Source organism: Salvelinus fontinalis, chromosome 4 (genome assembly GCF_029448725.1).
Source record: "Salvelinus fontinalis isolate EN_2023a chromosome 4, ASM2944872v1, whole genome shotgun sequence".
Lineage (NCBI taxonomy): Eukaryota > Metazoa > Chordata > Actinopteri > Salmoniformes > Salmonidae > Salvelinus > Salvelinus fontinalis.
Window position 1 is genome coordinate 32,903,482 of NC_074668.1, and position 25,023 is coordinate 32,928,504.

A 25,023-nucleotide genomic window follows, 5' to 3' on the forward strand; every position below is an offset into this window, starting at 1 on the left:
GATCTGATGGTTCACCATGTCAAAGGCAGCGGATAGATCTAGGAGGATGAGAACAGAGTAGGGTCACCTTTGGCATTGCGGAGAGGCTCCATGACACAGAAAAGAGCAGTCTTAGTTGAGTGACACATCTTGAAGACTGACTGATTAGGGTCAAGAAGATAAGTCTCGGGGGGATAGTGAGAGAGTAGGTCAGAGACGGCCCGCTCAAGTGTTTTGGAAAGAAGGGATACCGGTCTGTAGTTTTTGACATCAGTGGAGTCAAGTGTTGGTTTCTTGAGTGGGGGAGTGGCTCAGGCCATTTTGAAGTCAGAGGGAGGAATGGGAGAAGGTCTCCAGAGATGGTCTGGAGAAGGGAGGAGGGGATGGAGTCGAGCGGGAAGGTCGGGCGGCCGGACCTCACTAGTCGCAGGATTTCATTTGGAGAGAGGGGGAAGATGTCAAGGCGTTGGGTAGTTTTGACCCAGAGCAAAATAAGGTTTGAACTGTGACCTACAAAGTGACTCAGGAGAATAGCAGCTAGGCCTACAGACAGAGCAGAACAGAGTGGTGAATGTTCCACAGCCTGGCCCTTTGTTGCTGTGAATTAACAGGGGGGAATGTGATATGCTGTGCACATCCTTTGTTACTACCACACTATCCCATGGCTCCATTTTCTGCCAGTTACTCTTGTACCCATTCACTCTGGTCCTGTGTAGGACTCAAAGGAGCACTTACAATAAGTGGATGCAATAAGTTGTCTACCCTACCCCCATCTCCAACCCCAACTTATTTAAAAGCACCCGGGAAAACTGTGGTAACCTACTATCACTGACTATCCATTCAGGTATTCACTCTTCTATTCTCAAGCAACACATGTATCTCCAGTCCAGGTCCTTTAGAGGGAGGTCAGATTGTGGTGCTGGTGGATGCTGTAGCGTACCTCTTGGTGCCGGTGGGTGTGAGCCTCTCTCTCTTCCCCTCAGGACTGGACGGGGCCTCTGGGGAGTAGAGTCCAGGTGACAGGGAGGCTGGGCTGGAGATGGAGTACTCTCTGTAGTTCTGGTTCTCATCTCGACTCACCAGCACCGCCTCCTACAACAGAACAGAGCATGACAGACAGTCTGCATGATCAAAACATGTAATGTATTTATCCACACAAAACTGTGACAAACTGCTAATCCATATCCCTAAAATAACTTGTCTTGCAACCATGTTTAAGAAATTGATTCACGATGTAAATAAAACATGTGTCTCCTTGCACTTTTAGTGGGTGTTCAGACGTTGTTGATAAGGTGTTTGAGATACAGTATCAGTCAAAAGTTGGGAAACACATACTCATTCAAGGGTTTTTCTTTACGTTTACTATTTTCTACATTTAAATAACACATGGAATATGTAGTAACCAAAAAAAGTGTTAAAGGAAATCAAAATATATTTATATTTGAGACTCTTCAAAGTAGCCACCCTTGCCTTGATGACATCTTTGCACACTCTTGACATTATCTTGGCATTATCACTCTTGGCATTAACCAGCTTCATGAGGTAGTCACCTGGAATGCATTTCAATTAACAGGTGTGCTTTGTTCAAAGTAGTTAATTTGTGGAATTTCTTTCCTTCTTAATGCATTTGAGCCAATCAGTTGTGTTGTGACAAGGTAGGGGTGGCATACAGAAGATAGTCCTATTTGGTAAAAGACCAAGTCCATAATATGGCAAGAACAGCTCAAATAAGCAAAGAGAAATGACAGTCCATCATTACTTTAAGACATGAAGGTCAGTCAATACGGAACATTTCAAGAACTTGAAAGTACAGTCGAAAAACCATCAAGTGCTATGATAAAACTGGCTCTCATGAGTACCACCACAGGAAAGGAAGACCCAGAGTTACCTATGCTGCAGATTATAAGTTAATTAGAGTTAACTGCACCTTAGATTGCAGCCCAAATAAATGCTTCACAGAGTTCAAGTAACAGACACATCTCAACATCAATTGTTCATAGGAGACTGCATGAATCAGGCCTTCGTGATCGGTTTGCTGCAAATAACCCACTACTAGAGAACACCCATAAGAAGAAAATACTTGCTTGGGCTAAGAAACACGAGCAATGGACATTAGACCGGTGGAAATCTGTCCTTTGGTCTGAGTCCAAATTTGCGAATTTTTGGTTCCAACGGTCTTGTCTTTGTCTACGCCATCTCATCTGGTTTGCGCTTAGCGGGACTATCATTTGATTTTTCAACAGGACAATGACCCAAAACACACCTCCAGACTGTGTAAGGGCTATTTGACCAAGAAGGAGAGTTTTGGAGTGCTGCATCAGATGACCTGGCCTCCACAATCACCCAACCTCAACCCAATTGAGATGGTTTGGGAGTTGGACCACAGAGTGAAGGAAAAGCAGCCAACAAGTGCTCAGCATGTGGGAACTCCTTCAGGAAAAGCATTCCTGTTGAAGCTGGTTGAGACAATGCCAAGAGTGTGCAAAGCTATCAAGGCAAAGGGTGGTTACTTTGAAGAATCTCAAAAATAAAATAGATTTTGATTTGTTTAACACTTTTTTGGTTACTACATGATTCCATATGGGTCTTTTCATAGTTTGGATGTCTTCACTAATATTCTACAATGTAGAAATAGTAAAAATAAAGAAAGACCCTTGAATGAGTAGGTGTGTCCAAACTTTTGACTGGTACTGTATATGCTTCATAAAACTCTTAAAAAAAAGAGGGAAATACACATCAAGGTATAATGTACAGTCATGTTAGAGCTGCCCATCCTGAGGTAAAGAAATACAGGTTTGTGGAAATCAGATATGTAATATCCCCATGTTAGAATGATGACAGTCAGTATTCTTTCCTAAGCCTTGGGCCCGGCATGGGCTTGTATTCTACCAGTGTTACCACGGAGACCCAGCAGTAGTTCTGTCGCCCTATAAAACACAGGAACATCAGCTGATTTACAGCATCCTCTGGTTCCTCTCCCATGTTTCCACTGTCACAGGGCACACGGAGTTACCCTAGAGTTATGGAATATCTCTACAGTCACACTAGGATGTCTCATTCCAGCTCATCTAGACCTCTAATAAATCATTGATAAGCAGACACCATGCAATCTGTGGATATGAAGCAGACCCAACGTCCGTATGGCTCTCAGGCATCAGCCATGAAACAAAACATTAGGACAGGAATAATCATGTAGAGATATGATGCTGATGTAACAAGATACTAGAGGATACTGGGATAAAAACCATAGCAAAGAATGTCTCCAAAGGTCACTCAATTAAGGCCCAAGGACTTTTAATAGGCCTTACATCCATCATATGCCCATCAACAAAGTGCTGATTCACAAATTAAGTGTTTAAATTACATTATAGTGAAGCTTTTCAGCATGAAAGCTGTCCTAAAGGGAATTTACAGACCAAAGATGGAAGCTCCTGCTTAAGGACATAGATAGAGAGCATGAGCGGCTGACCTGGAAGCGTCCAGTGAGCTGTTCTGTGGTGGTTCCGTTGGTCTGTTCAGGGCTGGGGGGCTCAGGCCTGTAGAAAGAGACACACTGGAGTTTAATGGACCACACACATGGACAAACGTATACCTAACATTTAATCAAGCAGGAGAATGGTCGCAACTTCCCAGGAGAGGGCAAGACTGACCCAGTAGAGAAACACTGTCTTCAGTACCACATAATTCACCTATGTCACACCCTAAACAAATACTCAAAACCATGATTGCTTAAAATTTGTTGTTAACAGCATGAGTAAGAAAGCTTGCAAACATTACTGCATTAAAGGATACAAGCCAAAACCCCACATTAGACCAACCTGTACTTCAAAAGACATGGACCAAGGTCAACTACAGTAACTTACACCAGTGATTCTAATCAGGTCTCTTAGATGACTTGAACCATGCCAAAGTATTCCCTACAATGATAGCTTGGAAGCTCCGATAACGTCATTTTCTGTAATGTCTCATATTATTCATTAACATGTTGAGTAGAATGGTCTGATTTGATTTGGCTATAGCTATAGCACTATACACAGTCAAAGAGTTGGAAAGATGAGGCTCTGCTAGGAGAATCATTTTAAAGAGCTTAAGAATCGTTTTGAAGGTTATTTCTTAATCAAAACGACATACCAGTGGTTGTACTGACAGTACTTTGGCGTAAGGGAACCAAAATGAGGTGTCTGATTCGAAGATTCTTTGGACTTTTGCTAGTGTGCACTTACACATCGGTGCTTTCTCACTCTCAGGTTTTCAGTCTCATTGTTAGATCTCCTGACATAATATGCATATGCACATACACTTTTCAATTCAGATATTATGTGAGTGCCGGAGGACATGTGTGTGTGGTGTGTATGTATGTGTGTGTATACAGTATATCAAATCACAAGAGATAAGAGTGAGACTGAAAACCTGAGAGTGAGAAAGTACTGATGTGTAAGTGCACACTAGAAAAAGTCTAAAGAATCTTCGAATCAGACACCTCGTATTTTTACCCCTACTTTGGTTCCCCTACGTCAAACTACTGTCAGTACAAGCACTGGTATCTCAAGAGAACCTTCAAAACAATTCTCAAGCTCTTTACCATGATTCTCCTAGTAGAGCCTCATCGGTCAAAGCTCTTTCACTGTGCTCACTTTAATAAAACTTATACCCAGTTCTGAGTGGAACATTTTGGACTGTATGACCCAATGTAAACAACTACAGTAGTATCCCCCCTCACTGTAGGGCTGCCTGCCTCTCCTCTCAGCTGAGCCTCAGTCCAGGGTAATGAGGCGCACAGGAAGGCCCTGGATGCCTGTGGTAAATCGCCCAGAAACACACCTCTAACAGCCCAGACCTTGGCCCTGCTGCACAGTATCTGAATATTCCACATGCAGGGGCACATCCAACCAGGAGAACGGCTGGAAAAGGAAAACAGGCTCCTCACAGCAGTGAGAAGATGTGAAACTTAAATGGATAAAACAGAACATAATGGATGGTTAATTGGGCTTCAAAATAAGTTCCCTGTAAGGAAATGACTGTGTTTTCACTTGGAATTCACAAATTAAAGTAACATTTCCGCTATGTGTATCCAGTTCAGCTCCTCTGGTTGAGAGAGATGAGGATAAAGTTAACTTATGTCCTTCAGACAATGAGAGGCATACAAGGTTAACTACTAGGCCTTATATAATGTGACCTGTAATCTAACCTTTGCCTTTTGTCACAGGCCTCATGTACAGCAGTAGATGGATGAGCAGGGGCAGAGAGGAGTGGCTGTTGTCATAAGCCATGGAGAGGTGAAGATGCTTGTCTCTCCTCTAGAGAGCTGTCTGATCTCTGCATGGAACAGGGGCGTAACATCACCGATCAGCAAAGGAACAGCATGTTGATCTTTGTCATATATGGGACCTGGGAGTTTGCCTGTCAAGCATTGTTCAGACAGATAGGAATCTATGCAATCTATTCTGTCTGCCCTCAGATTAATGATGAAAACAAAACAGAGCAGATTAATAGAAGGGAACAGTGACAATACAGTGAACTATTAGGATAAACATACCACTGTCTTGTCTTATAGCTATCTTGAATTCCATTCACACACTGTTCATATTGACCAAGGCACGTCACTTCTCACTTGTACACAATGCACAGACCTGAGACTTTGAATGTGGTGCCAAAGATTAGAAAGAAACATGACTGAATAGGGCTGCCTATATAGTAGCGTATATAAGTGCCATTGGGCAATATTCGGATGCCCATCTGCAGTTGCTCAGTAACATTGCATTACAAGGACCAATAAAATCAGAGGGACATGACATCATGCCCACATGGTCAGTGAACAATGGATTCATTAAGAGGCAGCTGAGGACAATGAAGGATAAATGACAGTATGAATGACAAGATACTGCTGGTGTTTTTCTTTTTAGTGTCACAGTAAAATCTCCACTCAGTTGCAGATATCAATCTGAAATCAAAAAGTACCTCAAAGAGTGCACAAGTCAGGTTATTGTACATATGGGCCTTAACCAACACTCCTACTCTAAAAGGTAAGCTGATGCCAACCTCTGCCCATGGGCAAACCCAGCTGTAATCCAGCCGCTGTGATCTGCAGGGCTGTAAACCCATTTACCAGGTTCCTCTCTTACACTATACTTCAGATCATCAGACATTACACTGCATAATATGTGTGTAGTTTTCATGATTCTTCATGGGAGTTAATTTACTGTTTAGAACAACACATTGCATAATGCTGCAGATGGACCAACAATGGGGGAAATACTGTAGTTGATTGGAGGTGGCTAGAGGGGTGCTGGACTAGGATTGATAAGAGAGACATGGTACTGCCTGTCATCTAAAGACAGTAGGGCCTTGATAGTGCAAACCACCCTTCACTACCTTGCCTATCCTGTTTGCCTCTGCCAGTAGAACAGTGGGTCTAGGGGCAGATGGAGCAGAGTGGCTGGTGGAGCTACAGAGTGCCATTGTCCTGGGAAGCCAGGGAGTCACAGAGTTGTTTCTGGCTCGGAAGGAGACATGAGGTCAGCAGGGAAAAATCCACTCACATGGACCTGGGGCATGCAAAGAGGAAGCGTGCGTGTGTGTGTGTATGAAGAAATGAGTGTGAGAATTCACTAAGAGAGAGGCAGAGACAGAAAGACAGAGACAAAGCAAGGACTCGCCAAACAATAGCCTCACTTCACAGGAAAGGGTCCAATGTGGAGCCAATTCTCTGCCACCCTAAAAAGTTCTCAGTTAACTTTTAAACAATGTTTATTAACATGGGAAATGGAACAAACAGTTCATCTTGGCAAGATAATTATGACACATTCTGGTACTCCACCAGAATGAAGCCACAGGCCCTTTGTAGGGCGAGAGAGATGGGACATCTTAAGACATTAATAACAAACACTATAATCGTGGAAAGTGGGAGGGGGGATGTGGCAACTGTGGAACTGGCACAAATACAAGCAATCAGCAGATCTAAGAGCACAGATGTGGTCTGTATGCCACGGTGTGGTGACCCCAACTCAGTGGCGACCCGTCATTCAGGGCAGGTGAGGCAGAGCTCCAAATGTTTAGCTAAAAAAAGGTCTGTTTCGCATTTTATTTTGACATTAATTCTTGTTACATATCAGTTTGCAAACAATGTAAAAAATATCCTTGAGTAAATAAAGCCGCATACTCTCTTGAGTAAGGCAGCTACAAAATGCAGGTGTTTCAGCCTAGCTTGTGCTTTATGTGGTGGAGGGGCAGCCAGCGAAAGCTGAGCGTAGGCGTTGGTAATCTTCTCTAGTTGCGCCATGATTTGCTCAGTGTTCGGTCACTCATGTGGACACTACATCATCGCAGATTCTACAGGGAGAGCTTGGCAGTTCTAGGTCCCTTGGGTGCGGTCATAGATTTACATTAGAAGTGTCCGTCCAAGAAGGCTCTAGGTCATTGGCCACCCACAGATAAAATTACGTTATAAGGGAAAGGAAAATGGGGATACCTAGTCAGTTGTACAACTGGGACCTGTCTCAATCAATGAGTGAGAAGACTTGACATAGACATGTCAGAGCACATATTGTTGGATAACTTCATGAATGCATTAAACTGAAATGTGTCTTCCGCATTTAACACAACCCCTCTGAATCAGAGAGGTGCGTGGGCTGCCTTAATCAACATCCAAGTATCTACCGTAGCTTTCATTGGACTGATCATGTCAACATCATACTTTCTAAATCTTAGCTAGGAAGCTAGCTAGCTAGACAAGCAGTCATCATCATGAATCATGTCAGCAATCTACTGACAATCCTTTCCAACAAGTCGGAAATCGCAAGTTCAACAATGAGTGGTTTGGAAGGAATCAATGCCTAACTGCAAGAATTGCAAAGCAATCACTGTTTTTTCTTCCCCTGCCTGCTATTCGGTGGATAGTGCATTCAAGACAGCTGGGAACAGAAGAAAACATTTCCAACTGGGAAAATATGTTTTGAATAGTCATCCAACTAGTGAATTCAAGTCGGGAACTCTGGCCTCTTTCTAGAGCTACGACTTTCCAACCTGAAGATCACTGACGTCATGATTCGACCTCGTACTTTTCCCCCCAGAGTTCCCAGTTGTCTTGAAAGCACCCTAAATCCAGAGAATATGTCACAGATCCCTCCGGAACTTTCATTACGCACACCTGTCCCATATTCCCACTGATTAGTACTTGTATAAGTGTGTCCTTTGGTTTCCATTGGGCTGTTGATTATTGTTACGATGTCTGTTGTTGCGTGTGAGCACCTGTGCTGTGTGTTTTGGCTTTCATGCCATTGTGGATTGCGCAGATGCTTACGGGTCTCGTCCCGTCTGTTAAATCATTGTGCGCGTGTTATTTATTTGAGGAACTCCCCACTCTTTTGTTTGGGTTTCAACCCTGTGTTTTTGTATAGTGTTTGTTTGGTCTTCGCCCCGTGCCTTTAGACGGCACGCCGTAATTTGGGTGAAATAGAAAACCCTATTACGCATTCCTGCGTCTGTCTCCCGAATCTCTTCATACCAACGTGACAGAATGCCACACTTTGATGACAAAGTTTACCCACAAGAAGGACCAACGCGCCACTTTCCTGTTCAAGTGAGCACAGCACAACAATGGTCTTTCTGCTGCTACATAAATGATGTAATATACCAGGATATGTATACTGTAGCCAAGAAAGTAATACTAAGTATGTTGTGTAGTAACCTGTTAGTAGCTCATGTCTCACCCTAAGAATTTGGTCCCTCTCCCCTCAGAACATAGCCTACTGTTCATACTTGGTGGTGCACATGTAGCCTATAGCTTGTTTTAGAGAAATGTCATCATCGGATAAGAGCTTTCATTGCCTGTTTATATGCCCCTGTTATTATCCTATGGTTCTGACTTGGTGTACAGGGAGAATAGTGTAAGAACAGCCCATATTCTGAATTCTGTTGCTGTACATTTCAAAAGTGCTGAACAAATCGACATAGGCCTATCGACTACGTCCCTCTTAGCTCACTCATTGATGTCCTAAACAAAATTACGGCTTGCCTCTCATCCGCTATCATTCCCTTATGCCATAGTATGTACATCTCCATTGTTATATTGATCTATATAATGAGCATCTTATTAATAATTTTAGGCAATGTTGGAATGATGCATTCCATTATTCTGTTTACTTTGTGCATTATAATTAGCTCATATGCTTTTCTCCACAAGGAGGGGATTCTATATAATGTTTTTGGTCTGTAACCATGTTTGCCAGTGACAGTCTTTTCCCATTCAAATATATTTTTTCTACAAAAGGTTCAGTAATAGACCCCTGCAATTCCAGTTGATATTGCAAGGGTTGTTTGGTTTTGGCAATGTGCTGTCTGTGTGTCGAATACTTAAAATGGTAGACTAACCGCGTCTCTCTCTGTATGGTGACTTAAAGAAGAGTAAAGTGTGTGTCCATTTAGAAAGTGCTGAACGAATAGGCCTACCTCGTCGCAGCTCATTTGCTTATAAACTTATAAACTCAGCAAAAAAAGAAAACGTCCCTTTTTCAGGACCCTGTCTTTCAAAGATTATTTGTAAAAATCCAAATAACTTCACAGATCTTCATTGTAAAGGGTTTAAACACAGTTTCCCATGCATGTTCAATGAACCATAAACAATTAATGAGCATGAACCTGTGGAACGGTCGTTAAGACACTAACAGCTTACAGACGGTAGGCAAATAAGGTCACAGTTATGAAAACTTAGGACACTAAAGAGGCCTTTCTACTGACTCTGAAAAACACCAAAAGAAAGATGCCCAGGGTCCCTGCTCATCTGCGTGAAGTGCCTTAGGCATGCTGCAAGGAGGCATGAGGACTGCAGATGTGGCCAGAGCAATAAATTGCAATGTCCATACTGTGAGACGCCTAAGACAGTGCTACAGGGAGACAGGACGGACAGCTGATCATCCTCATAGTGGCAGACCACTTGTAACAACACCTGCACAGGATCGGTACATCCGAACATCACACCTGCGGGACAGGTACAGGATGGCAACAACAACTGCCTGAGTTACTCCAGGAATGCACAATCCCTCCATCAGTGCTCCGACTGTCAGCAATAGGCTGAGAGAGGCTGGACTGAGGACTTATAATTCTATTGTAAGGCAGGTCCTCACCAGACATCACTGGCAACAACGTCGCCTATGGGCACAAACCCACCGTCGCTGGACCAGACAGGACTGACAAAAAGTGCTCTTCACTGATGAGTCACGGTTTTGTCTCACCAGGTGTGATGGTCGGATTCACGTTTACGTTTGAAGAAATTAGTGTTACATCGAGGCCTGTACTCGGGATCGATTTGAAAGGGGGAGGGTCCGTCATGGTCTGGGGCGGTGTGTCACAGCATCATCGGACTGAGCTTGTTGTCATTGCAGGCAATCTCAACGCTGTGCTTTACAGGGAAGATATCCTCCTCCCTTCCTGCAGGCTCATCCTGACATGACCCTCCAGCATGACAATGCCACCAGCCATACTGCTCGTTCTGTGCGTGATTTCCTGCAAGACAGGAATGTCAGTGTTCTGCCATGGCCAGCGAAGAGCCCGGATCTCAATCCCTTTGAGCACATCTGGGACCTGTTGGATCGGAGGGTGAGGGCTAGGGCCATTCCCTCCCAGAAATGTCTGGGAACTTGCAGGTGCCTTGGTGGAAGAGTGGGGTAACATCTCACAGCAAGAACTGGCAAATCTGGTGCAGTTCATGAGGAGGAGATGCACTGCAGTACTTAATGCAGCTGGTGGCCACACCAGATACGGACTGTTACTTTTGATTTTGTCCCCCCCTTGTTCAGGGACACATTATTCAATTTCTGAGTCACATGTCTGTGGAACTTGTTCAGTTTGTGTCTCAGTTGTTGAATCTTGTTATGTTCATACAAATATTTACTCATGTTAAGTTTGCAGAAAATAAACGCAGTTGATAGAGAGGACGTTTCTTTTTTTGCTGAGTTTAGATACAGTACATTAGGATCGAAACTAGAAGCACAAGCATTTCGCTACACTCGCAATAACATCTGCTAACCATGTGTATGTGACCAATACAATTTGATTTGAACTGTGCACTGTAGTGAACCCTACCTCTCCACCAGCAGCTGCAGCTGAGTTTTGGAGTTTTTGATCTTGTTCTGGGCCTCCACATTGAGCATGTCCACTGTGTTCTCTCCATTGATCTCCAGGATGACATCACCAGGCTGCAGGGCAGCCAACTCGGCCTTGCTGCCCCCATTGACCTGTGGGCCAGAGGTAAGAGATGCAGTCAGACTCTCTCTACGGCCTGTGGACTTGGTGCAGACATGATGCTATCAGCAGCGTAAATAACCAGCAAGCCTGAACGAAATGCTGCATATTGAGTGTTGGAATTCTTGTCAAGGGCTGACAGATACAATGATGACCAATCATTATGACAAAACAGTGAAGACATGATTGTAATAACATGAGACTGTGGCTGTGATGAAGAGATGGGTTGTTTTCCTCAGTTTGCCTGCCAGGTGTCAATCAGTTCTTACAGGGCACTAGCTGGTGATTACATTACATTTTGGTTGCAATAAACATTAACAGACACCACAGCTCTTCACGCACATGGCACACCTCAACAGTGTGAGGATTCATGACACCTTGAGGGAAAAGTCATCAGTGAGACTGTGCGGTTGACTACTCTGGCCTGACCTTTGCCTCCAACCTCACCACATGCCAATAGTCTACTGCCTGCATTAGGGGGAATTCCAGCCTAATGGAACAAAAACATACCAGCAACACTCACTCAGTCTCTCTCAGGCACACACAAACACTCAACCATACAAACACAAAAGCCCAAATTAGGAGTTGAAATCAGGATAATTGAGCACTTGTGAAGGGTAGGAAAGGGTAGGAAGCAAAGGGTAGGAAGCATGAGTTTCTACTCATCAATGTAACAACATAATTCAACGTCTCCGACACGAGATGTACTGTATGTGGCAGGGTCTACAGACAATCACAGACTACAAAGGGAAAACTAGCCACATCGTGGACACCGACGTCATGCTTCCTGACAAGCTAAACACCTTCGCCCGCTTTGAGGATCACACAGTGCCACCAACGCGGCCCGCTACCAAGGACTGTGAGCTCTCCTTCTCCATGGCCAACGTGAATAAGACATTTAAGCGTGTATACCCTCGCAGGGCTGCCAGCCCAGACGACATTCCCTATCTGCGTCCTCAGAGCATGCGCAGACCGGCTGGCTGGTATGTTTACGGACATATTAAATCTCTCCCTATCCTAGTCTGCTGTCCCCACATGCTTCAAGATCGCCACCATTGTTCCTGTACCCAAGAAAGCAAAGGTAACTGAACTGAATTACTATCGCCCCATAGCACTCACTTCTATCATCATGAAGTGCTTTGAGAGACTAGTCAACGATCATATCACCTCTAACGTACCTGTCACCCTAGACCCACTTCAATTTGCCTACCGCCCCAATAGATCCACAGACGATGCAATCGCCATCGCACTGCACACTGCCCCATCCCATCTGGACAAGAGGAATACCTATGTGCGAATGCTGTTCATTGACTATAGCTCAGCCTTCGACACCATAGTACCCTCCAAGCTCATCATTAAGCTCGAGGCCCTGGGTCTGAACTCCGCACTGTGCAACTGGGTCCTGGACTTCCTGACTGGCCACCCAGTGGTGAAGGTGGTGAAGGTAGGAGACAACACCTCCACTTTGCTGATCAGCAACACTGGGGCCCCACAAGGGTGAGTGCTCAGCACCCTCCTGCAATCCTGCACCCTCCTGCACCCATGACTGCGTGGCCATGCACACCTCCAACTCAATCAAGTTTGCAGATGACACAACAGTAGTAGGCTTGATTACCAACAATGACGAGACATCCTACAGAGAGGAGTTAAGGATGGTGCCAGGAAAATAACCTCTCACTCAACATCAACAAAACAAAGGGGCTGATCGTGGACTTCAGGAAACAGTAGAGGGAGCACCCGCTATCCATATCAACGGTACCGCAGTGGAAAAGGTGGAAAGATTCAAGTTCCTTGGCGTACACATCACTGATAAACTGAAATGGTCCACCCACACAGAAAGTGTGGTGAAGGCGCAACAGCGCCTCTTCAACCTCAGGAGGCTGAAGAAATTTGGCTTGGCACCTAAAACCCTCACAAACTTTTACAGATTCACAATTGAGAGCATCCTGTCAGGCTGTATCACCACCTGGTATGGCAACTGCACTGCCCGCAACTGCAGGGCTCTCTAGAGGGTGGTGCGGTCTGCCCAACACATCACTGGGGGCAAACTACCTGCTCTCCAGGACACCTACAGCACCCAATGTCACAGGAAGGCCAAAAAGATCATCAAGGACAACAACCACCCAAGCCACTGCCTGTTCACCCCACTATCATCCAGAAGGCGAGGTCAGTACAGGTGCATCAAAACTGTGAACGAGAGACTGAAAAACAGCTTCTTTCTCAAGGCCATCAGACTGTTAAATATCCATCACTAGCACATTAGAGGCTGCTGCCTATATACATATACTTGAACTCACTGGCCACTTTAATAAATTAAACACTAGTTACTTCAATAATGTTGACATATTTTGCATTACTCATCTCATATGTATATACTGTATTATATTCTACTGTATCTTAGTCTATGCCGCTCTGACATTGCTCATCCATATATTTATATATTCTTAATCCATTCTTTTACTTAGATTTGTGTGTATTGGGTATATGTTGTGAAATTGATAGATATTACTGCACTGTCGGAGCTGAAAAAACAAGCATTTCACTACACCCACAATAACATCTACTAAACACGTGTATGAGACCAATAACATTATATTTGACACAGTGTGGTCAAAGACTTAGCAACTTAATTGTAGTCACGATCTGGTTACCTATAACTACAAACAGTTATGTTTTAGCATTTTTGCATGTTTATTCACTTATTTCTGGATATTGAAACTACCCACAATGCACTATTTCTCAACGTCATATGGAGAACCGGTGCTACCTAGCTAGTTCCAGCTGGCTAATGTTAGGTACTAGCCATGCTAGCATGTAAATGCATTTCAAACCAAGTGTTTGCACTGGTGAACTACTATGTACATCCACGATAAAGAAACCATATAAATTTGTGAAAAACGGCAACTCTTTTTCTCCTGTGCGTTTGGTAGTGGTAATTGAAAGAGCGAGTCAGTGTTGTAGTCATTTTCCGTCATTTGTAGATAGTGCAGTAATACCCACAAGGACAAGGTCATGACTAATTTCGGGCCCAATCCTTTGTGGCCCAAAAACGAGAAGCCAGCTTTGAAGTTGGAATGGTTTGTCCAGTTGAAGCAAGCAGATTGGAGAATGGGAACCATGTGCATGTCTACTGTATGCGATGCTCATTTCACCCTGGAGGACTTCGATAGCTTAGTTTAAGGGAAAGGGGGATACCTAGTCAGTTGTACAATTGATTGCCTTCAACTGAAATGTCTTTCACATTTATGATGTGTCTTCCTCTGAATCAGAGAGGTGCGGGGGACTGCCTTAATCAACATCCATGTCTTCGGCGCCCGGGGAACAGTGGTTAAACTGCCTTGCTCAGGGGCAGAACAACAGATTTCTACCTTGTCAGCTCAGGGATTCAATCCAGCAACCTTTCGGTTACTGGCCCAACACTCTAACCACTAGGCCAGTGGAAGGCAGGATTCGAGATGAGACTCAAACCAGGTGCTGTGCGAAACGTGAACGCAAAACCTGCAACCTCTATTTTCTACCGACCTACCGGTAGATCGTAATTGTCACCAGTGATGGACATAAACCGGGTAAATTCAATGTGGATGTACCTCACTATATCGCATTGGATTAGCTAGCTGACTCTCCCTCTGAAGGCCTCTCATTGTCTCTTCTTTGACTTTGGTAGCTAACTCAGCCGTCAATCGGTAAGTTTCCACTCTCTCTACTTTATGTCGTTGGCTTTTTTGTTGTGGTGTGTGTTCTGTGGCTTTCTGCCTATGCTAGACTAGTTGTTCTCTGGCTTATTACTTAGCTATGCAGACCGTGGTGGTTGGCGAGTTAGTTATTTTATCCTGCTAGCTAGCCTAGCCAACTAACTTTAGTTGGCTGGCTAAGATAATTGCATATACCGGTAATATTATTTGGTTAGATGGCGTTATGTATTTCCAAAACTTTGGTTTAATTTAATGTAGCTGTAAGCTAGGTGTTGATGGCACTGCGTGAGTCAGCCAGTTGCTAACATAGCATTAGCAGGCCAGTAGGGCTAACATTAGCAGACTAGTTGGCTAGCAACCTTGCAAGCTGACTTGTAACAATACATTCAAAGTATTTGCTTGTAAGTTGGCTGAACATTTTATTGAAACTGATCAGTTTTATGCACTAACTCAAAAATAGAATAGTGTGGTATAACTTTGCATTGGGACTTTTGATATGTATTCTAATGCAAAACCAAATATTACATGTGGTTATGTTTATGCTACCTACCCTTTAAGAGCAGAATCAACAAGGCTGGCCCAAAATTAAAAACAGAAAGAGTAAAATTAAACAGACACACAATCAGTGAAGATGAAGAGGTCTCCTTCATACATCTCCAACAGAAACATGGCAGATTGCGGAGAGAATGCCAGGCAACAAGGTGTTTGTCCCTTTTGCGAAGCAAGATGGCAGAGGTGTCATGTCTGTGGGTCTACTCCAGTGGCAATTAAGCGTTGCTCTGGCAACCCACAATGATGCGTGCCTTTTCTGATCAGGGCACGCCTCACTTCACATACACTAAGGGTGCAGATTTTTACAGGAGGCTATGCCCTGCAGAAACAGGGGGAAGCTCTCTTTTCAGGCCAACAGAACGGGAAAAGCGGGGGCATCCATGTTGTTTCAGTGCCAAGATGCAACCACTTCAGACAGTCCAAAGCCATAGCTGCTTAACCAGAGAGGAGGAGGGAGGGGGAGGGAGGAGGGAAACATGCTGCTTCTCCAAGTGGGTTTTACAACCACTTTCACTGATGAGGTCTCCCGCACAGAATGGACCCCTGTTTCTTCTATGAGACTGTTTGATATTTGAGACACAGTTCCCAGTGTTTCCTGCATGCTGGTGTTGTTGGCTACATGGTAGAGGGAGTGAATGAGAAGGAATGCCCATCATCACAAGAAAACAGCTATTTTTGTCTGTGGCTGTGACGGGGGCAGTCTCCCTGGGTTTCAGAGTGGCTGTGGCGGGGGCAGTCTCCCTGGGTTTCAGAGTGGCTGTGGCAGGGAGCAGTCTGCCTGGGTTTCAGAGTGGCTGTGGCAGGGAGCAGTCTCCCTGGGTTTCAGAGTGGCTGTGGCAGGGAGCAGTCTGCCCTGGATATCCTGAGTCTGTTTACAGAGTAGAACTCTGCTAATGTCTTGCCTTCTACAGCTCGATCTTGCTGTTGTATCCTCACAAGCTTAGAAAATCAAGAATTGTAAAACAACATGTGCACAAACACATGTGCACACACACACACACTGGTTCAACACTCACGGCACACCACTCAACCCTAACTGTAATAACTGGTTTCTTCCTGATGTAGCTTTTACTCCAATCTGACTGGATACAATTGTTAAGGAAACAGGTAGAAGGCAGCCAATTGAGAAACAATGAGAGGAGCAGAGAAGTGCAGCAGAGACTGAGGAAGTTGAGTAGGCATTGCATGTTTTCCTTTACATAGGATATGGTGTGACTGAGCAGTAAGGTCATTAGCAATTACCTTGGAAACTGTTATCGCCTTCTTGAAGTCTCTTCCTCCGTATATTCTAAAGCCCCATGGAGTCGGACCAATCAGGTTTACTGTCAGCGCCATCACGTGACCAGAGGTCGCCACCCACTGCCTGCTCAAACCCTGTAAAGATAGAGAGAGCGAGAGAGATTCTGTAATCAGTCATGCTTTTTTTTGCTGCAGTGACTATATAAGGTAAATACGTTAGAACTGCGGTCACCTGCAACGTCTGCCTTTTATCTCCTTCTACTTGATTAGATCCTCTTGATAGAAAAGAAATGGGAGGAATCTGAAAACCAACGACACATGACTAGAATTGTTTTAAATATTTAACCTTTGTTAACTAGGCAAGTCAGTTAAGAACAAATTCTTATTTACAATGACGGCCTAGGAACAGTGGGTTAACTGCCTTGTTCAGAGTCAGAACGACAGATGTTAACCTTGTCAGCTTAGGGGTTTGATTTAGCAACCTTTCGGTTATTGGCCAAATGCTCTAACCACTATGCTACCTGCCGCAACATTGAAGTTCTTGCAAACCCTCAGTTTCATGAAGTCCAAATGAGAAAAAGAACCCCCCCCCACCCCAAAAAAGTTGTATTATACCACAGTAAAATAACATTCAAACATTTCTGTTGAGTAGATCCACATACACCACATGACCAAAAGTATGTGGACACCTTCTAGTCAAACATCTCATTCCAAAAATCTTGGGCATTAATATGGAGTTGGTCCCCCTTTGCTGCTATAACATCCTCCACTCTTCTGGGAAGGCTTTCCATTAGATGTTGGAACATTGCTGCGGGGACTTGCTTCCATTCAGCCACAAGAGCATCAGTGAAGTCGGGCACTGATGTTGGGCGATGAGGCCTGGCTCGCAGTCGGCGTTCCAATTCATCTCAAAGTTGTTCAATGGAGTTGAAGTCAGGGCTCTGTGCAGGCCAGTCAAGTTCTTCCACACCGATCTCAACAAACCATTTCTGAATGGACCTTGCTTTGTGCACGGGGCATTGTCATGTTGAAACAGGAAAGTTACTTCTCCAAACTGTTGCCACAAAGTTGGAAGCACAGAATTGTCTAGAATGTCATTGTATGCTGTAGCGTTAAGCTTTCCATTCACTGGAACTAAGGGGCCTAGACCAAACCATGAAAAACAGCCCCAGAACATTATTCCTCTTTACAGTTGGCACTATGCTTTGTGGCAGGTAGCGTTCCTCTGGCATCCGCCAAACCCAGATTGTCGGACTGCCAGATGGTGAAGTGTGATTCATCAATCCAGAGAACATGTTTCCACTGCTCCTGAGTCCAATGATGGCGAGCTTTGCGCCATTCCAGCCGACGCTTGGCTTTGCACATGGTGATCTTAGGCTTGTGTGCAGCTGCTCGGCCATGGAAACTCATTTCATGAAGCTCCAGACGAACAGTTATTGTGCTGACGTTGCTTCCAGAGACAGTTTGGAACTCGGTAGTGAGTGTTGCAACTGAGGACAGACGATGTTTAAGCGCTACGCACTTCAGCACTTGGCGGTCTTGTTCTGTGAGCTTGTTGTGCCTACCACTTTGTGGCTGAGCCGTTGTTGCTCCTTGACGTTTCACTTCACAATAACAGCACTTACAGTTGACCGGGGCAGCTCTAGCAGGGCAGAAATTTGATGAACTGACTTGTTGGTGCCACGTTGAAAGTCAACGAGCTCTTCACTAAAGCCATTCTACTGCCAATGTTTGTCTATGGAGATTACATTGTAGTGTGCTCAATTTTATACACCCGTCAGCAACAGGTGTGGCTGAAATAGCCAAATATACTAATTTGAAGTGGTGTCCACATACTTTTGTATATATAGTGTAACTCTAATTTGTAACCATGGACTTTCTTCCCTCGTAGTTTAATTGGGATCATAGCACAGGATGCTGCTAGGATGTGTCTGTTTCACAGTAAAGTCTATGCGTCAGCTGGGTACAGTATACAGTTTGACCCCATAACTCAGCCCTTCTCATGCATAGTGTGGACTGTAGTGTTTTTCATTTGCACATGTGCTTGTGTTGAGACACTGACAGCTCTCCTGCTCTTCGGTAATTCATGCTGTGGTGAGGAGACGAGGAGGAGGAGGTGGAAACTCCGGCCCAACCGGCAGACACCACCACAGCACAGCATAGTTTCTCTTTCTTGCTCTCACACACACACTGCTGCTGCTTTAGTAGAGAGGCACCTCAACTACACAGCAATGCTCTTCTTAATACCTAGTTAAGTGCTACCACGACCATACAACTAATCACATCACACCATAAAATAAGAGGAAGCACTGTGGCAGAAAATGGAGAAACAGAAAGGGAAATAGTGTCATTATTAAGAATATTTAGTGTAGGCTCAATTAATTCAACTTCACAAATCTGACAGCAGCCTTATTGCAGAACATCAAAGTAAATATAGAAACGAAAGCATGCTCAGTCTCGCAAATATGTATTGAGAAACGAAGACGTTATCTGGTTTGAGTCCCTGTTGAAATCTGTGAACTTCTGACAAAACATGTTTGACCAAGAAGAAAATGCTGACAGATCCTACAACAAAAAGCTGATGTTTCCCAATTCTGTCTTCACAAGCCCCTGTTATGTAACTATGCAGCATTACTGTGTATGTAGGTCAGAGTTTGAGACAAAACATACTTGGTCAGATCAATAACTGAACCTTGGTGCACCACATGGCCGCAGGCTTAATCTTATCGTCATAGGCAAAGAATCTGGAATAAGAACTGATCATTGGTGGAGAATGCACTGGGACTGGACATGCTCTCACTGGTCTTAAATCTTCCTGTAAATATGATCCGTCTAGTTCCATATACCATAGTGTTAGAATTGAAGGGATCATCTATCGTTAGGCCCCAAGGCTGGTTCCACAGCTATCCATACAGAAACAGAGCAAACAGTGAACCCAGTCAGGATCTGGGACATCTCTCCCTCCCTACACTGGCCCATTTCAGCCATCTACAGCCGTCTGTCTGTACATTCCACAAGGGTCTGGGACAATCAGCACAAACCCACCCAGTCATTAGCACATTCAGACAATTAGCGTGGTTACCAGGCTCACCATCATTAACAGCCCTTAATTGCTGTGGACATGAGAAACAGCCGGGGCGCCAGTTGTTGTTCCTGCTGTAATCCCTGGGGACAGACAGACACCCTAACGTTCTCAGTCTCTGGGCTGTTTAATTAGTGGGCCAGGATCATGGGCCAGGATGGGCCAGGATCAGCAGGTCTCCTACTTAACTGGAACCATTATCAACAAGGCACAGCGCTAATTTATGATTTATGGACCAACTGTTATCACTGGAAAGCTGCTTGCTATTTATTGGCAGGCAGTGTAAGGGTAATAGCTGCTTACTATTGGAAGAGAGCTATTGACCTGAAATTCTCCAGTTGTTACCAAACAGATCACTATGATAATACATTTGCACCAGGTGTTAAATGGAGCTTAAAAAATTAAGCGATGAAACACAATATAATTAATAGTTTAGGTACACATTTCAAATGCATAATTTTTTGTATTTTTAAACTGAGCCCAGTGGTGGATTATATTCTGGTGACAACTCGTTGCTTTGGCTACCAAGCAGCAATGGCAGCACAATAAAACACACCCACACAATGAGGATAAATTCTAGTAAGGAGGTATTCCATCTGGCTCACATGTCTCCACTCATCAGGTAACCACAGTTCAGAAGAACTAGAAACTGGTAGGTCCAGTCAAATACTCTCACTTCCGCTGTGCTATACCTGTCTACCAAATACCATAAATATTTGATCATGGTATACCGTATGTTGCCATGGTCTACTTTACAGCACTTTATATGCAGTATCATCCAGAGTTTCAGTTGTGAAATCTAGAGTATCAAAGGTGAATGAAGCAATAATGACTTTGATTTGGGTTGTTGAAATCAATTGCACAGACAGACTTGAAGGCTGCATTCAGTTTCCAAGTGGAGAATGATCTCTATGGAGAGTTCAAACTGTCATACTCTACATGAAAAAGCCCCCAGGCACTTGTCATGTCTTTGAGAGAGCAGCCCCTTCGGGTAAAGGTAGGAGAAACACAGAGGAGAGTGTAGAACAGCTCTCGTATCCAGGTGTTGGGTTCCAGACTGTTGCTCACTGCTCAAACACGCATGGTGCCAGCAGTGTTCAACAGACAAGCAGATTAAAGTCAATTAGCCTCATCTCGCTGTGCATTCTTCTTTGTTAACCGTCACTTCAAACTACGTAATTGTGAATGTGTGTGTGAGACCTGCTAAAACAGGTCGGTGAAATCATCTACAGTTTAGCATAGGTAAGCACAGTAAGATTACTCTAACACACTCTTGGGTGAGTCTTGGGTTTCATGCGTGTGTCGCTAAACCACAATTATGGCAGGGTTGCTCTATTCTGATTATGAAGTCTTGCTGTCTGGCACAGAGAAGATGCCAGGCCTGGATATGAACATGTATGTACCATACTCAGCTCACACCTGAACTTTAGGAAACACACACCATCCACTGTTGTGGTTGCAGCGGAATGCTCTGTGTATGATTCACACTTTACAAATCTCTTGCTTCTGGCCATTTAGCTCTGTGAACTTCAATAGCTTTTGTGAGTGCTCTTGTCTGGCTGATGTCTATGCCCTATAATGTTTCCAAGCACACTCCTTTTCGTGAGGAGGAATGTGGTTGATAGGACACCTGTCCTGCTGCATGCCCGGTCACACACTCACTGAATAGACAGAGGAATGCCATGGAAAGCCTCTCCCCATGTTAAATGACGTGGAATAACATTCTCACACTAACCACACACAGTGATTTGATCAAGTAAAACTGCCATCACTAAGGTGATGACAATAACAGATGCGATATTAAAAGAATGGGGTGTTGTTGAAGGAAGATGAGTGACTGAGACGTTCCTAGGTTGTGAGACTACTATTATCGCCTAAGAATGAGCTGCAGGTTCCTCACACTTAAAAGGAAAAAGTGACAGGTTAAATGTTTACGCTAATATATCTCTCTAATAAATTAGCTCTGGAATTTCATTGATTTCAATGTAATCATAAATTGAACCTGTTATGAAAGAGACTTAATTATTAGATCAAATATGTTCTTTATATCTTGTCATCAAAACTGTGGCAATAGTGTCAAAACAACAGCAGCTATTGTTACGGTTGTTACTACTAGGTACATTAGCCATGGTTATGTCAGTGGTGTGGCTTCAGAAAGAACTGGCTCCACTTATCTCTCAACAGCATCATCTGAGGATCATGTTACTGGTGTTAGCACTACGCAGATTCAGACAGACTCCCCACTTCGCACAGCAATCAGGCCACCTTACCACATCCCCTACACGGGCCATTAAGCCTTCTGATCCACTGAGGAAGACACAGGAAAGTTTACCACTGCTTTATCATGTTCATCACGTGCAAGTTTTCAAAATTGTTTTGCAATGATGTGTCTCCGCAGCCCATTCAAACTCTAAAGCCATCTCAGGCAATGGTCCCAATGGTCACACACTGAGCAGAGCAGCCTACTAAGCATTTACCATCAGGCATTATCCACGGACGTTGATTTTTGGTCCGTCTATAATTGGCTTAGATTTGACCTGGGCTGGGGCGGCCTTCATGTCAACATCCACAAACCCAAAACATAGACATCTATAATTGGTTCAGATTTAGTCCGGTCTGGCCTTGATTTGGACTCAACACAGACATCTATGATTTGTTCAGATTTGATCAGGTCCGGACAAAATCTGAACCAGATTTGGTCCAGTCCGTGCTAGCCTTAATTTGACCCCAAAAAAGACGCCTTTTGATTGGTTCAGATTTGGTCCGGTCTGACCTTGATTTGGCTCAAATTTAGACATCCTATAATTGGTCCAGTAGGGTGTTTGCCTTTCACGCCATGACCCGGATTTGTCATCCACTACATTGGTATCAGAAATGGGATGGCAGCCATGACCGTGAAACATCATGACTGCCCACTAAGCATTTACTAACAGCGCATTCAAGATTTTGGGGGGGGTGCAGTCCGGATACAAGACGTCTCTTCGACGTCCGGCAAAAACATCTTCCAGCCTTTCATTGAGCGCTTGAAATGGACGTGATGTCAACATCTGGAAAATACCTCTAAAAGACGTATTTTCAATGTTATTTTTCTTACTGGGAGACCTCTTACAGAGAACAGGAACTGTGCTATTAAAAGGAGGCAGACAGACAGACCGTCTATGAATTTATATTGAACTGAAACTAGATGTGAAAAGGACTCAACATGAGGCAGTCATCCTGTGACACGCATCCGTCTCAGCAAAGACAGAAACTGAGAAAACCACAAAGCTATCAGAAACAAGAACAGAAGCAACAGTGAAGCTTTCCTCATACAAACTCCACCAGATTGTATCTGAGTGTAACTTCCTGCAGAACAGCATACCAGTTAATGTTTCTCCTTGTGATTCAGAGAAAAAGCCCTATGCAATAGAGCATATAACGAACTGAGTAAGGGCTCAGGAGAAAACGTCCTTATTCAAACCATACAAATAATATAGAGGCATGGTTAGCATTTTGAAAAAACAAGAGGAATGGCCAAACAAATAAAATGTTTCCACAAAGTCGCGAGCAGGTAAATTCGTTGGCCATTGTCCTGCATTCTCTAAAACGCTACTACTTGTCCAAAATTACAGTGGTCTGTTTCAGTCTGCGGATTGTTTGTGGTGCCACGGCCCTGCACACCCAGAACAGCAGAGTCATCAGGAAACAGACACAATTGAAAACGAGAGTGGGGGGGGGATACAGCAGGCACATGGAAGGTTGCAGAGAACAAAAACAATGGAGGTACTGGTACAGTGCAGCACAATTGGCAGTCAGGGGGCGGGGGGGGTATGCGGTGGCGGGTATGGGGTGGCGGGTATGGGGTGGCGGGTATGGGGCCAGGATCTGAATGGTGCTTGGGCTGTAAGCAACACATGAGTCCTTGGAAACACATCCAATTTTTTCCCGCAGATTCAAAATACCAAATAATAGTCTGCACATTACAGGTTCAATCCAAGTTGTCTGAATGGCTTGGTTTGGGCACATTAGAGATGAAACATTCCTGAGATGCTGGCTTGAACTTGAGCCACATGGTCGTCCACAAAAAATAAAAATAACATTTCACCCTTATTTAACCAGGTACGCTAGTTGAGAACAAGTTTTCATTTACAACTGCGACCTGGCCAAAATAATGCAAAGCAGTGCGACAAAAACAACAACACAGAGTTACACATAAACAAACGTACAGTCAATAACACAATATAAAAATCTATGTACAGTGTGTACAAATGTAGAAGAGTAGGGAGGTATAGCAATAAATAGGCCATGGAGGCAAAATAATTACAATTTAGCATTAACACTGGCGTGATAGAGATACTGGGGTGTAAAAGAGCAAGATGATAAGTAACAATATGGGGATGAAGTAGTTGGTGTGCTATTTACAGATTGGCTGTGTTACAGGAACAGTGATCGGTAAGCTGCTATGACAGCTGATGCTTAAAGTTACAGGGAGATATAAGACTCCAGCTTCAGTGATTTTTACAATTCGTTCCAGTCATTGGCAGCAGAGAACTGGAAGGAAAGGTGGCCAAAGTGTTGGCTTTGGGGGTGACCAGTGAAATATACCTGCTGGAGTGCATGCTTTGCTATGGTGACCAGTGAGCTGAGATATGGTGGGGTTTTACCTAGCATAGACTTATAGATGACCTGGATCCAGTTGGTTTGGCGACGAATGTGTAGTGAGGGCCAGCCAACGAGAGCATACAGGTCGCAGTGGTGGGTAGTATATGGGGCTTTGGTGGCAAAACGGATGGCACGGTGATAGGCTACATCCAGTTTGCTGAGTAGAGTGTTGGAGGCTATTTTGTAAATGATATCGCTGAAGTCAAGGATCGGTAGGATAGTCAGTTTTATGAGGGTATGTTTAGCAGCATGAGTGAAGGAGGCTTGGTTGCGAAATAGGAAGCCCATTCTAGATTTAATTTTGGAAATGAGTGCCTTGTGTCCCTTTGATATTTCAAGTAGAAATTGTGCACAAATATTGCACTTTAAAAGCCTGTTATATTACATGAAGTTCTCTTTAATATAGATCACATAAAAATTCAATACATGTGATTTTTAATATGAATAAAGACTTGCTAAAGTGCCAAAATTCAGCTTTTTGATATGTGCCTCTGCGCATCCTCATTTATCCAAGTTTTCACCATCATGGTAAAGCCCTCACCGGAAGCCCCACCTTCCACAGGTGATAAGCCCGAGGCACAGATTAATTCCTTCAATTCA

The 25,023-nt window shown here is 44.0% G+C and overlaps 1 protein-coding gene across 4 annotated transcripts in view; it reads right to left on the reverse strand.

The window, feature by feature from the left end:
• LOC129853569 (PDZ and LIM domain protein 2-like) overlaps positions 1-25,023 on the reverse strand; it is a 55,902-nt gene that overhangs the window by 21,313 nt on the left and 9,566 nt on the right. For 2 of the 4 annotated variants that reach the window (XM_055919739.1, XM_055919737.1), the window contains exons 2-5: positions 16,704-16,835; positions 11,059-11,210; positions 3,449-3,515; positions 920-1,071 (exon numbers count right to left, since the gene is read on the reverse strand). In XM_055919739.1, coding sequence (XP_055775714.1) covers positions 920-1,071; positions 3,449-3,515; positions 11,059-11,210; positions 16,704-16,796 — 464 coding nt within the window. In that variant the 5' untranslated portion in view covers positions 16,797-16,835. Of the gene's footprint in view, positions 1-919; positions 1,072-3,448; positions 3,516-11,058; positions 11,211-16,703; positions 16,836-16,932; positions 17,002-25,023 lie in introns of those variants that run through there. The other 2 variants (XM_055919738.1, XM_055919740.1) reach the window with 2 other exon arrangements.